The sequence below is a fragment of the Nicotiana tomentosiformis genome, chromosome 12 (assembly GCF_000390325.3).
Source record: "Nicotiana tomentosiformis chromosome 12, ASM39032v3, whole genome shotgun sequence".
Lineage (NCBI taxonomy): Eukaryota > Viridiplantae > Streptophyta > Magnoliopsida > Solanales > Solanaceae > Nicotiana > Nicotiana tomentosiformis.
Genome location: NC_090823.1, coordinates 128,699,339 through 128,712,815, shown reverse-complemented (window position 1 = coordinate 128,712,815; position 13,477 = coordinate 128,699,339). Strand labels below are relative to the sequence as shown.

The 13,477-nt window shown below is 40.2% G+C and overlaps 1 protein-coding gene across 1 annotated transcript; it reads right to left on the bottom strand.

Annotated features, from left to right (window-relative positions):
• Positions 1 to 3,273: 3,273 nt before the first annotated feature.
• On the bottom strand, positions 3,274 to 9,175 carry LOC104121201 (carboxyl-terminal-processing peptidase 2, chloroplastic). Its single transcript, XM_009633143.4, has 13 exons — positions 8,964 to 9,175; positions 7,426 to 7,798; positions 7,173 to 7,322; positions 6,496 to 6,578; positions 6,180 to 6,388; positions 5,936 to 6,004; positions 5,523 to 5,641; positions 4,717 to 4,792; positions 4,603 to 4,644; positions 4,372 to 4,480; positions 3,878 to 3,975; positions 3,703 to 3,796; positions 3,274 to 3,608 (listed from the first exon to the last, which is right to left on the bottom strand). Exons 1-13 carry the CDS (start codon positions 9,063 to 9,065, stop codon positions 3,483 to 3,485), a joined length of 1,650 nt encoding a protein of 549 aa, XP_009631438.1. The 5' UTR covers positions 9,066 to 9,175; the 3' UTR covers positions 3,274 to 3,482.
• Positions 9,176 to 13,477: the final 4,302 nt, after the last annotated feature.

Below are 13,477 nucleotides of genomic sequence, written 5' to 3'. Positions count from 1 at the left end.
CCCCTGGAGTTAGGAATTTTAACACTTGGTGAAGAATTGAGGGCACTGCCCTCATGTTGTGGATCCATGGCCTTCCGAGAAGGGCGTTGTACCTCATATCTCTTTCGATCACATAAACCTTGGCCTCTCGTATGGTTCCGGAGGTATTGACCGGTAACGTTATTTCCCCCTTGGTGGTTTCACATGCCATGTTGAATCCATTTAGAACTCGGACCACATGCACGATTTTGTCTTGTAGACTGAGCTGCTCCACGACCCTTGACCGAATGATGTTGGTCGAGCTACCTGGATCAATCAACACACGTTTAATTCGAGTTTTATTTACGAGTACATATATTACCAGTGCATCATTGTGAGGCTGTACGATCCCTTCCGCATCCTCGTCGTTGAAAGATAAAATTCCTTCTGGTATGTAGTCTCAAGTTTGTTTCTCCCTAGTGATGGATACTTTTGTGCATTTCAACATCGGCCCCTGTAGGATATCGACTCCACCGATGATCATATTAATGATGTGTTGAGGTTCGGTATCTTCTTGTTATGTATGTTTGTTAGAATCTCTGTTCCTGAAATGATTCTTGGCCCGGTCGCTCAAGAATTCTCGAAGGTGCCCATTGTTGAATAGTCGGGCTACTTCTTCTTTCAGTTGTCGACAATCTTCCATTCTATGTCCGTGAGTCCCATGATATTTGCACATCTGGTTAGGATCCCTTTGAGCTAGATCGGATTGTAGAAGTCGGGGCCATTTGGTATCCTTGATGCGTCCGATAGCTGATACGATAGCGGCAACATCGACATTAAAGTTATATTCTGATAGCCTCGACGCTTCTTTAGGCCCGATGGACCTGTCGAAGATGTTTTTGGTCATGAGCCCCCGGTTGCTTCGACCTTGGTCATTTCTCATTTCGTTTCTTATGGGGTTCCGCCCGGACCCACTGCTCCTCCGATCTCCATTATATGGCAGATATCGATCCCTATTTGATCTTGGTTCACGATCGATGTCTCTCTTGACTCTGTCGAGGGTTCTGACGGGATAAACAGACTCCGAGAGGGCCCTGAGTTGGTCATCTTCGACTCTGATTTTTGATTGATACCGGTTATGTACATCGACCCAGGTAATGGCATGGTATTATATCATATTCTTCTTCAGTTGGTGTGAAGCCACCGAGCTCCGAATATTGAGTCCCTGAGTGAAAGCTTGAACAGCCCAATCATTAGTGACTGTCGGCAAGTCCATTCATTCCATTTGGAAACGGGACACGAATTCTCGGAGCATCTCATTATCCTTCTGTTTAACTTTGAAAAGGTCTGATTTCCTGGTCTCGACCTTGATGGTACCGGCATGTGCTTTCACGAAGGAGTATGCAAGTATAGCAAATGAATCAATAGAATTAGAAGGTAAGTTGTGATACCATGTCATAGCTCATTTTTGACAGGGTTTCCCTAATTTTTTTTCAGTAGAACCGACTCTATCTCGTCGTCTTCTAAGTCGTTCCCATTGATAGCGTATGTGTAAGAAGTTACATGCTCGTTTGGATCGGTCGTTCCGTTATACTTTGGTATTTCGGGCATATGGAATATTTTGGGGATTGGGTTTGGAGTCGCGCTCGGAGGAAAAGGTTTTTGCACGAACTTCCTGGAATCCAGTCCTTTCAATATCGGAGGTGCTCCTGGGATTTGATCCACCCTGGAATTGTAGGTTTTCGTCTTTTTTTTGTTTGCCTCGATTCCTCCCCCCCTCCCCCCATGATTCTACCTGTTTTGTCAGCTCCTCGGGCATCTTTATAATTTCGGGATTAGTACCCGATTCCTGTTCAGTTGACCTTACTATGACCGATTCATTTCTACGGGTGACCTCACGGGGTGGATCGGGTTCAACCCTGCTCGGCGTCTGGCTTTGGCTCTGCAATTGAGTTATCTCCACCTGTTGAGCTTGCAGCATTTCGAAGATTATCCGTAGGCTAATCCCGTCTTCTTCATTGTTTTATGTGTTTCAAGCTGCCGATCGGCCCCCACCACAGATGCTATTTTCGGGGTCGGTAGGCAAGTTTGCGTCGATAGCCACATGTGAATTAACGTAAATGAGATCTGCGAGCGAAATTCCAACGGGATCAGCTGGTGGTCCTACTTTACCGGGCGCCATGTTGTTATTCTCACCCTGATGACCGGACTCGTTGTCGATATGTAGGGGTGCTAATTGAGAGTTTGACATTTTTAGCCTAAAATCAAAGACACTTCAAAGAGAAAGTGTAAAGTAGTGTGTGTTATGGAGATTTATATCAAATAACCACTATTATCTTTAGCCCCACGGTGGGCGCCAAATTATTTACCCTCGAAATCGGATAACAATTGAATTTGTTAGTAGTTTAAAGGATATGCAGATTAACTTGATACAAAGCAATAAATTAAATTGTAATTGAAATAAATAGCGATAAAGTAACTGCAAACTACACGAATTGGATGATTTCAGCTTAAGAAAGCTAGTTACCCTTGAGTTGGATGTACTTTTATTGACACAAAGATATTAGAGAGTAAGAACTTAGAGAATGTATTACTTATCAATATATGTTACCATATGTCTCATGAATTGTTAAGTCCTCTTTATATATTAGGGGAAACCTACCTTTTAAGATATTATCTTATTGTTCTATAAAAAGGCAAAGGTCCATGATTTGCTGATCGTTGGTCCTTTTTTGACTCGTTCCGTAATTTCTGCCATAATGATTGGTTAATAGCGAGAATTACGGACCCCTGTCGGATGAGTTGGCAAAGTTTTTTTCGAGACCATTAGAAACAGGACTGGTTACGCCTTCGGTAAACTCGAGGGCAAATCTGATAGTTTCGATGGCTAACTTTGACAATGCTTTGGGTTCGATCATAATCACCATGTACCGATCTTGGATGATGGTGTTAGACGTTAGATCGATCTTCGAGCTCGACTTCACCCGATCACAGATATTTCTACCCTGGCCTAATCAGGGAGTTCGGAAGCTCGATCGAATATCGAGCTTGATTTTACCCGTATACGGTGGTATAATTTCTTTTCTTGATATTATCTTCATAATTGTTTTAATAGGATTATAATTTAAAGAGGTTGAAAAGATCAAATTCATGCATTGACGCATAAGAGAAAAACTTAATAATATGTAAGTTAATGTGTAGCTTTGTCTTGCAATTTATGAAAGGAAAAAAAAAAAAAGATGTTAATAATATATTTAAAACCACAAAGGAAAAAGTATGTGTAATCGAAATTTTGTTGCTTTAGAGTTCAAAAGATGATTGCTAAACAATTGAATTTGATTCTATTACAGCAAGAGTTTAACAAAAGAAATTGAAGTTGTCCTTTGTTCTTGGTATGTACAGACATCAGATGCATGCGAGCAAATTCACCAACTTGCATCAGGTAAAGGAATCAAATGGAAATTATGGAATCTACAAACAAAAGTTGGAAAAAAAAATATTTTCTTCAGACTGTAGGGAAGTAGTTAGTTCGAGAATAGCTCGACTCTGTTTAGGTGGCAAGCAGAGGCAGGATTTAGAAGGCAGTTACAGAAGCTCTCGTCGTCTTTTGGGAATGAAGCTGGCAAAGGATGGTCTGGAATAACACCAACCTAAAAAGACAATACATACAGAGAAAACCTGTCATTCGATAACCCTATTTGCTCGTGGAACCTATACAGAGTGAGAGATAGAGAGAGACTGGACCTTGTCTATATCGTTGTGAGCAGGAGTTTCATACCGAGCAACTGTAACAGCCAAGCCAGAGCCATCTGATAGCTGGAAAACTGACTGGATTTTACTGTATCAGAAGAAGAAACAAGTAAGAATAGCACTCTTCTTTTGCCAGCTATAGCATATTTGCACATAATATAGTTATTACCCCTTGCCATATGTTGGTTCACCAAAAAGCTGGGCTCGCTTATTATCTTTCAAAGCACCTGCTAAAATCTCACTTGCGCTTGCAGTCCCTTTGTTTACCTGCCAAACATAAGTTGGCAAGTCAGGGGGAGATGGCTGGAATCAGTGTGTGAACTTGAAATGACAGAAAGAGAAACTAGAACAAGTTTGGTTGTGGTGCAAAATTATGAATTTCATGTTTTAGTAAAGAAAAATTCAAGTACACAAGAAGCATAGGATTATTATACATCATTAAGCGCTAATATTTGGCAAAATGAAACTATAGTCTCACTCCAAGAGCATCACTGAAACAAGAAATTGGCCCATGTTATGTAAGTACACTAAGGAAAAACAAAACCAGCTTCCATTTTCTACCTTCAACAGAAAAACTACTTAGCTGAGGTTAGGCAGAAAGTGATAACAGCAGTAGGCTATTAGTCTCTACACATGACTGAATAATTTACGGACTAGACTTACCAGCACTGCTAGGGGTTCTGAAGCAGCTACCACATTGCTCCCATCCGTGTCATAAATATCTCGAACACCACGGCTATCGCAAATGTATACAATCACACCCTTGTTCAACCTGGTTGGCAGCAAATTCATTGCATGACACATTTTAGTCTTCTTGCATAGCCATAATATTAGTGTTAAAAGGGGCAACACGTAAAATGCTCAAGCTGGAAAATCCAAATACAAAAAGCTTACCAAATTTTTGCTATCTCAACTCCTTCTGGGAAGAGACCACCACTGCACAAAGATTTAGACTTTCAGATTACAATTAAACATATCCAAAATGAAGACATGTTGAGAGCATGTCACCTATTATCCCGAAGGTCCAACACAAAGGCATTAACATTGTTTTTCCTTAAGGCTTCGATCGCTTCTCTTACAGCACCTACAGGGAGATCATATAACTATTAATCCGAAATTTATGAAAATACTATCTAGATGTTTAACTCTTTGAACATGTAGCCAAATCATCAGAATTCTAGAGAATTTTTGGTGGAAGTATGCAATAGCGAGAAAGAGAAAAGAAAGTCCAATAGCAGCAATATCAAGGGCAGAATTCACTTTCCAAACGATTTAATTGTCTACAACAGAAAGGCTATTTTCAACTATGGCATACTAATAGTGAGCACACCTGTAATGATGAAAACAAATTCTACACCATGAAGAGTGTACAATTTTTTATAACCAAATCAGAAAAGAAGGTATTAGAATGTATCTGCATAGTGACAAAATGCTCCTTTTTTAATTAAATAAAAAACAAGCCAAGGCCACTAACCCAGATAACAACAACAACAACAACCCAGTATAACCCCACTAGTGGGGTCTGGGGAGGGTAGTGTGTAGGCAGACCTTACCCCTACCCTGGGGTAGAGAGGCTGTTTCCGATAGACCCTCGGCTCCCTCCCTCCAAGAACTCCCCACCTTGCTCTTGGGGTGGCTCGAACTCACAACCTCTTGGTTGGAAGTGGAGGGTGCTCACCACTAGAACAACCCACTCTTGTCACTAACTCAGATAAATGGGCGTTAAAATGAAACAGAAGATCTGAGTGTAGTCTGTTTGTCTAGTAAGTAGGATAATGGCTTTAATACTAGAATTGGTTCATAACATAGTTTACCAGAAGCATTTTGGTTGAATGTTGATAGTTTGATGTATCCAATCTGTGGAGCATCATTTCCTCCAGTGGGCAGCTTGCAGATTCTTGATTTTACAGGATTAAGCGAAACTTTCTCCCGTCTGGAAGTTACCAGATTATTAGTATCTGCTAAAACTATGAATCTCTAGCTAAAAAAATAAAAATACATAATGATACAAAAATTATTTGCACACATATGCACATCTTCACTTGAAGAAAAGCTAAGGAAGAAGGCATGCCCTGAAACTTATTCACAACACTCCAAAGTAGAGAAATCTTAAATAGTAAATGCATTACTAGCTTTTTCTTTTATGCATACAACAAGTGACGTTTAAAACTAACAAAAGTATGAAGATCATAGAGAACTTTAGAAGAGTTCAACAAGATGAACACACATCAGTGGTAGCTGCCTTGTCTCGGATCCACGACGTACAGTTAGCTCCACACCACTTCCTTCAGGTCCTCTGTATACCACAAAAATAAAAATAATAAATGAAGAGAACAAAATTAAAACAATGAACTTATCCTACAAACAGAAACTGCTGTCTAGTGAACCCAGAATAACACTTAACTCATCAACAATAAAGAACATTTAAGTAGAAAAATGACACTGCACTTCAGGACCGGAAGAAAACTTACTGTAACCGTTCTGCTGCATCATATATACCCATGTTTTCTGTGCTTGTATTGTCAATTTCTAGGATAATATCACCGGATGAGATGCCAGCCCTATTTGCAGGACCTCCTGGAGAAGCTGAGACGACGACCAGTCCAGGAGCTGATTCAGTGTTTCCTGTTGGATAGCCAATTGACAACCCTACTCCAGTAAGCGCATTTTGAGTTCCTGACTGCCTTCAAAAAACATATGAAGAGATCTGTTTAGGCAGCACATTTTCAACCAATCAGGTGGAGTTCACCCAGTAGCTAACATGACAAGAGAAAACAAGAACCATACCCGCAAACTTTTAAACTTTTCGGGCTCCAGAAATCGGGTGAAAGGGTCATCCAGAGTGGCAATCATCTTTTTTATTGCTGCATCTGGAGACAGAGTAGTGCAAAGATTTAACAACATGAACGTTTAAGGGATGCAAAATTACATCTGTAACTCAGAAAAGTCATTTCAGACTTCAGACAAGTTTATAGCTTCAAAGTCGACTATTGTAGTCGGTACATTTCTATTACTATATTGATCAACAGAATTTCTGCCACAAAAGGGCTTGGATCCAGCAAATAGATGAGGGTACTTAAAGTATTTCAGTCATATCGGACAAAATTCAGAACTCAATATACTAGTCCAGTATGCAGGTGACCTTGACCAAAGGTATATACACAGACCAATGGGCACAATATAGGATCTTGTTTGCAAAAAGGAAATACAAACATGTGCCGGGTATTATCTTGTGAAGCTGCATCTTCTTACACATGTTTGTGTGATCAGCTAATATGTGTTCCCTTCTATATAGATTGCACACTCTAGTACTCTACAATGCTACTCATAATAATGAATTCTTCCTTTTCAATCAGAAGCTTCACTGCAGATACATAGCAGATCAATTTCTTCCCTACGCATTCACGCAAAACTTCACGCAGATAATCACCGAAAGATCACCAGAAAAAAAGGGCACATCTTACATGTTTCCTGCCTTGTATTCATTGGTTCATTTCGTAGTGCATCTTCTCTGTACCTAAACCAACTTTGACCATTGAAGGTCTTGTCAATATATGCACGGTCAATTGTTCTCCATGCCTCCAAGAAAAGCAGATTTTCTTCAGTGAGAGCAACTGTAAAATGGGAAGGAAATAGGAGATCCGTTACTTATAGTCCAATAACTGAGTCTTACAATACGGAAAAGCTCGATACAATCCATCAAACTGACAGACTTACAAGAAGGAGCTTTTGCAACAGCAGTATTAACTGCCATAACCAGCATTAGTCCAATGCAGGAACGAACAAATATATCAGGTACTATATTCCTAAATATTTCCGAATGCTTTACTGTTTTGCAGAGACTGGTCTTGAATTTTCTAGGTAAAAAAGCTAAGCCGTTTTGAATAACCAGCATACTTTGCTTATCAAGGAATATTTTGCTAAGCCTCCAGTTTGGCTGAGAAAACATTCTGTTTTTGCACATTTGCTCAATGTAGCACAAAGGAGGGCAACTTCCAGAGTTGTCATTGCCACTCTTTTTAAGACACAATATATGAGGATATAGTCGAGAGTTATTACTTCCACTGTACAAAGAATTCCACGAAAGCACCTGCAAGATGTTTAAAATACATGATCTTTAAGAAATTAAGCAAAACATTTTATTGATTAGACATAGCATTAAGCTTGTGCTATAAGGATTCACAAGAACCATTACAAATCTCAGTTCGTTTCTATGCTAATCTGTGAGATTACTGAAGAACCCTATTGGACTATCTATGTCATGTACATTTATTGAATTTTTACACCAAAAACACAAAAGAGAAAGACAAGTAGCTTTTAGACAAAAGAGAAAGACGAGTGGAATGGATATAGCACTCATATGGCATGCCCCAACTAGTTTGCGGCTGAGGTGTAGTTGATTGATATTGATGAATGAATGAGGCAATCAATTTGACTTCTCTGGTTCAACCTCGTGAATAATGTTTCCCCATTTGATTCCAAATCACAAGAGTCTTGCAATTTCTATATTTTCATTTGATACAAAAATATCTTGAGATTATCATAAAACGACAAAAAATATAAAGTTTCAACCTTTATTCTAATTATTGGGTCCAAAAGCCTTTAAGATACTTAGGTATACTGGTTTACTACTCAAAATGAAACAAGGATTTCCATGTTACTTAAATGTTCACAATTCATTAAAAATTGCTCAAATAACGAACTCTCTCTGTTCTAATCTATATTACACTCTTCCCATTTCGAGATGCTCAAAACATTTTACACCATTTCATTGATTGTGTAATCACTAGCTTTTTGCCACTGCCAAATTCATTTTTACATTCCAAAACTTTCGTTTTATCAAACTAAAATTATCAAGCATTACTTTAGAATCTGTTTTCACTACCATTAATATAAAACACAAAGTCGAATTATATCTTAAACTCTATCCGGTCAAACGCTATCATATACAGGGACGGATGTATAGTATAAGCTATGTGTTCTGCCGAACTGAGTAGCTTTACTCAAACCCTGTATAGTGTTAAGAAATCTATGAAATATGTACAAATATTAAATTTCTGAACCAGTAACTCAAATGATCAGTGGTTTAGTGGTATCCCAAACCATTAAACTCCAAATATTGAATCCGCCTCTGATTTCATATAAATCGAAACTGAGAGGGAAATTAATGAAATCCAGAACACCAACTAATGAACAATAGTAGTATGAAAGATTAGGAAATTTGGCCACTTGACCAAAAAATGATGCATACATACCTTAAAAGCAATAGTGGGGTTTCTTCTGTAGCTGCTAGTGATGATAAATGAAGGAGATACAGAGGCTGAAGGAGAATGAGAGCTTCCCAGAAGAGCTTCCATTGCTCAATTTCAGCCACAAAACATACCTCTGTTTCGTTTTCAATTCTGTTTATTATCGTTTTGCTTCTTTCATTTTTTTTCTTCTCTTTATCCCCTTTTTCTAGTGGCTCAATTTCGCTACCCGCTAATTTTTGGGGTATAAACTACAAAGTGGCTCAAGTTTTTCACTAGTCTCTATTTTTATTTTTTTTCCCTTAGTGTTTTCTCTAACTTTTTTATTTTTTTGGGTAGGGCTTTACCCAAAAGCGAAGCCCTTTCAAAAATTGGGTAAGTGCATGGTTAGCCACTAATTAGAGATATAACTATTTAAAATATATTTACTTTTTAGCCAGTGTTTAATAATTTTTTACCCGACCGTACGAAAATACCCTGTACTAATATTAAGGACATGATGTCCTTAACTTCACGAATGTTGTGTAAATATTAAGGACAAAGTGTCCTGTATTGCACTTTCCGTTGTTAAACTTTAGGACATCATGTCTTTAACTTCATATGTACAGTGTAAATGTTAAGGACATGGCGTCTTTAACTTCATGTGTGCAGTGTAAATGTTAATGACATAATATCCTTAACTTGTATTTGCACCTTCTGTGTTAAACTTTAGGACCTCATGTCCTTAACTTCATACGTGCAGTGTAAATATTAAGGACATGGTGTCCTTAACTTCATGTGCGCAGTGTAAATGTTGAAAATTATGTGTTGGTAGTGCAACTGAATGAATACTGGCCAGAATGAGCACCGTAAGAACCATGGCTAGTTGATGCACCACGATGAGCTGGACGAGTCATCTGAGCGGGCCTATAAGGACGACCCCTACTGTGGTAGGACTGTCCCCTAGAAGGTACCCCACCGAAACTGCCCGAACCTTGAGGCCTCTTGGCCTCCCTCTCACCAAGCTCCTGGCTACGGACCACCTCTATCTGCCGAGCAATGTCAACCACCTCGTCAAAAGTGGCACCAGATACCCTCTCTCTAGTCATAAGCAACCGCAGTTGATACGTGAGGCCATCAATGAACCTTCTAACCCTCTCCTTATCAGTGGGAACCAACCAAACTGCGTGACGAGCCAACTCAAAAAACCTCATCTCGTACTGGGTCATAGATATGCCATCCTGCCGAAGCTGCTCAAACTGTTTGCGCAGCTCCTCCCTGCGAGACAATAGCACGAACTTCTCCAAGAAGAGAACGGAGAGCTCCTGACATGTAAGTTGTACTGCACCGACCGACATGCGCCTCTCATAAGACTCCCACCATCTGAAGGCAGCCTTAGAAAACTGAAAAGTAGTGAACGAGACCTCACTGGTCTCCAGAATACTCGCTGTCTGAAGCATCCGCTGGCACTTATCCAGAAAACCCTGAGCATTTACTAACTTAGCACCGCTAAATGATGGAGGTCGAAGACTTCCAAATCTCTCAAGTCTCATTTGCTCATCATATGCCATAACGGGGACTACATGGGCCTGAGCAGCTGCAACCGGCTGGGCTGGTAGTGCCCTTGGTATTTGAAGTCCCTACACTACCTACTCTAGAGTACGGGCAACAGAGGTATGAGTACCTACCCCGGCCTAAGAAGTGGCTGGTGCGACCTGAGCCGAAACCACCTGAGCAAGGCCAGTGCAAACTGTCAATATCTGGGCCAAAGCCTCCTGAAGGCCTGGAATCACAATAGGCACAGCTGGTGCCTGAGCTGGTCCCGCCGGCTCAACTATATATGGAATCTGCTCCTGAACTGGAGCAACTGGTGGTGTTGTAGGTGTTGCTCCAACTGCTGTACGAGTTACACCTCGACATCTACCTCGGCCTCTACCATGACCCCTGCCTCTCGCGGCCCTAACTGGTAGTTGACCATCCAATCGGGTAGTAGGTGTCATCACCATCTGTGAGAGAATAGAATAACAAAAATTTAGTTTTCGGAATCAACAAATTCGCACGACAGAATACAAGAAAGTGAAATTTTCCTAAGGGTTCGGCAGCCTCTCGAAGATAAGTACAGACGTCTTCGTACCGATCCGCAAGGCTCTACTAAACCTGCTCATGAATCGTGAGACCTATGTAACCTAGGCTCTGATACCAACTTGTCACGACTCAAAATCCTAACATATCGTGATGGCGCATATCTGAATACTAGGCAAACCGACAACCTCAATAAAGCACAATTTCATTTAAGTTTGAAAACATAATATTTAAATTAAATACAAAAATCTCATTAATACCGACATAAATCACTCCCAAAACCCGATATCACTAAGTACATGAGTATCTAAATGATAACAAAGTGTAACTAATAAAAACACTGTCTGAAAATATAGAACAGTACAATAACTGAAAGGAAGAGAGTCAAGGTGAGCAGACGCCAAACAACTACCTTGATAGTCTCCAACTATCAGTTACCGTATCCGGAAGTACTTGGATCTGCACACGAGATGCAGGGTGTAGTATGAGTACAACCAACTCAGCAAGTAACAATACTAAATAAAGAACTGAAAGTAGTGACGAGCTTCACAGCTAAGTTCAATTACAGTAATTTTCAATATAAGAAAGTAGGCATGCTTGCAAGTTCAACAATTAAGGCCCAAACAGTAATTTCATATCAAGTTCGACTGAAACAAAAGATAATATCTCTCATAAATTTCCAAAACAATGATATGTGACAACTGTAGTACAACAATAATGAAATCAATGCATCCTCTCATAGCAACAGTCACTCAGTCCTCCCACTCGCTCAACACTCAGCACTCACACTCAATAGGCACCTGCGCTCATTGGAGGTGTGTACAGACTCCAGAGGGGCTCCTTCAGCCCAAGCGCTATAATCCGCACATACAACTCACGTGCTATAGTATAATATCTGGATCTACACGGACAACTCACGTAGTGCACGGACAACTCACGTGCTATAGTATAATGTCTGGATCCGCACAGACAACTCGCGTGCTGCACGGATAACTCAAACGTGCTGCACGGATAACTCCCGTGCTATAGTATAATATCTCACAATCAGACCCTCGACCTCACTCAATCATAAATCTCTCAAGTATCTCAGGCTCTCTATAATCATAAATATCAGCCCAAACAACAATGATATGATGGATCAATAATGAACAATAAAGACTGAGATAAAATAAACAAGTAAATTGTGACTAAGTACAAAATAATAATTTAGCAGATAATTCAACATGTACACGAGCTCTGTGGGTCCCTATAGTGCCAACACATAATCTAAACATGATTTGTGGTTCAATTTCTCTACTACATGGAGAATGTACAGATAACGACAGATTATTCAACTACACAGTTCCATGGAATTTGACCAAGTTATAATTCCTACGGTGCACGCCCACACGCCTGTCACCTAGCATGTGCGTCACCTCAAAACCGATTACATAACATAAAATCCGAGGTTTCATACCCTCAGAACCAGATTTAGAACTGTTACTTACCTCAAACCGTGTAATACTTTACTCTGCTATGCCTTTGCCTCACGAATCGGCCTCCAAACACCTCGAATCTAGTCACAAATAATTCGATTCAGTCAATACAAATTATAGGAATTAATTCCATATGAAAATACTAATTTTTCAACAAAATCTAAAATTGCACTCAAAAATCGCCCATGGGGCCCACGTCTCGGAACCCGACAAAAGTTACAAAATATGAACGCCCATTCAACCACGAGTCCAACCATACAAATTTTACCAAATTCCGACATCAGCTCGACCCTCAAATCTTCAAATTAAACCAAGAGGGTTTTGCACAATTTTCCAACTTAAATCACCGATTAAATATTAAAACCAACCATTGATTCGGGTAATTTGACCAATATTGAGTTAAGAACACGTACCCCGTTGTTTTTCTTGAAAATCTCCCGAAAATCGCCTCTTCCCGAGCTCTAATTCGTCAAAAATAGAAAATTAGACGAAGTTCCATTTTTAGAACTTAAACTTTCTGTCCAGACCTTTCTTCTTCGCGAATGCGACAGGTCCCTGGCATTCGGGAAACACAAAATTGTGCTGTCCAAAAATTGCCCTTCATGAACGCGAGTCCAAGCTCGCGAACGCGATGCTTTACCTGGCGAACCTTCGCGAACGCGAAGGCAAAAATCCTCACCAGCCAGTTTCCCCTTCGCGAACGCGATGCCCAATCGCAAACGCGTAACCTCACATCCTTGCCTTACGCGAACGCAAGACCCAATTCGCGAACGCGATGAACAACCTCGCCTACCTCTAGTTCCTCTTCGCGAACGCGAGATCCCTCTCGCAAACGCGAAGTAGGAAACCAGATGCAGATATTAGAAATATTCCAGCAGCATTCCAAGTCCAAATATTTATCCGTTAACCATCCGAAACTCACCTAAGGTCCCCGGGACCATAACCAAATACACCAACAAGTCCTAAAACGTCATACGAACTTAG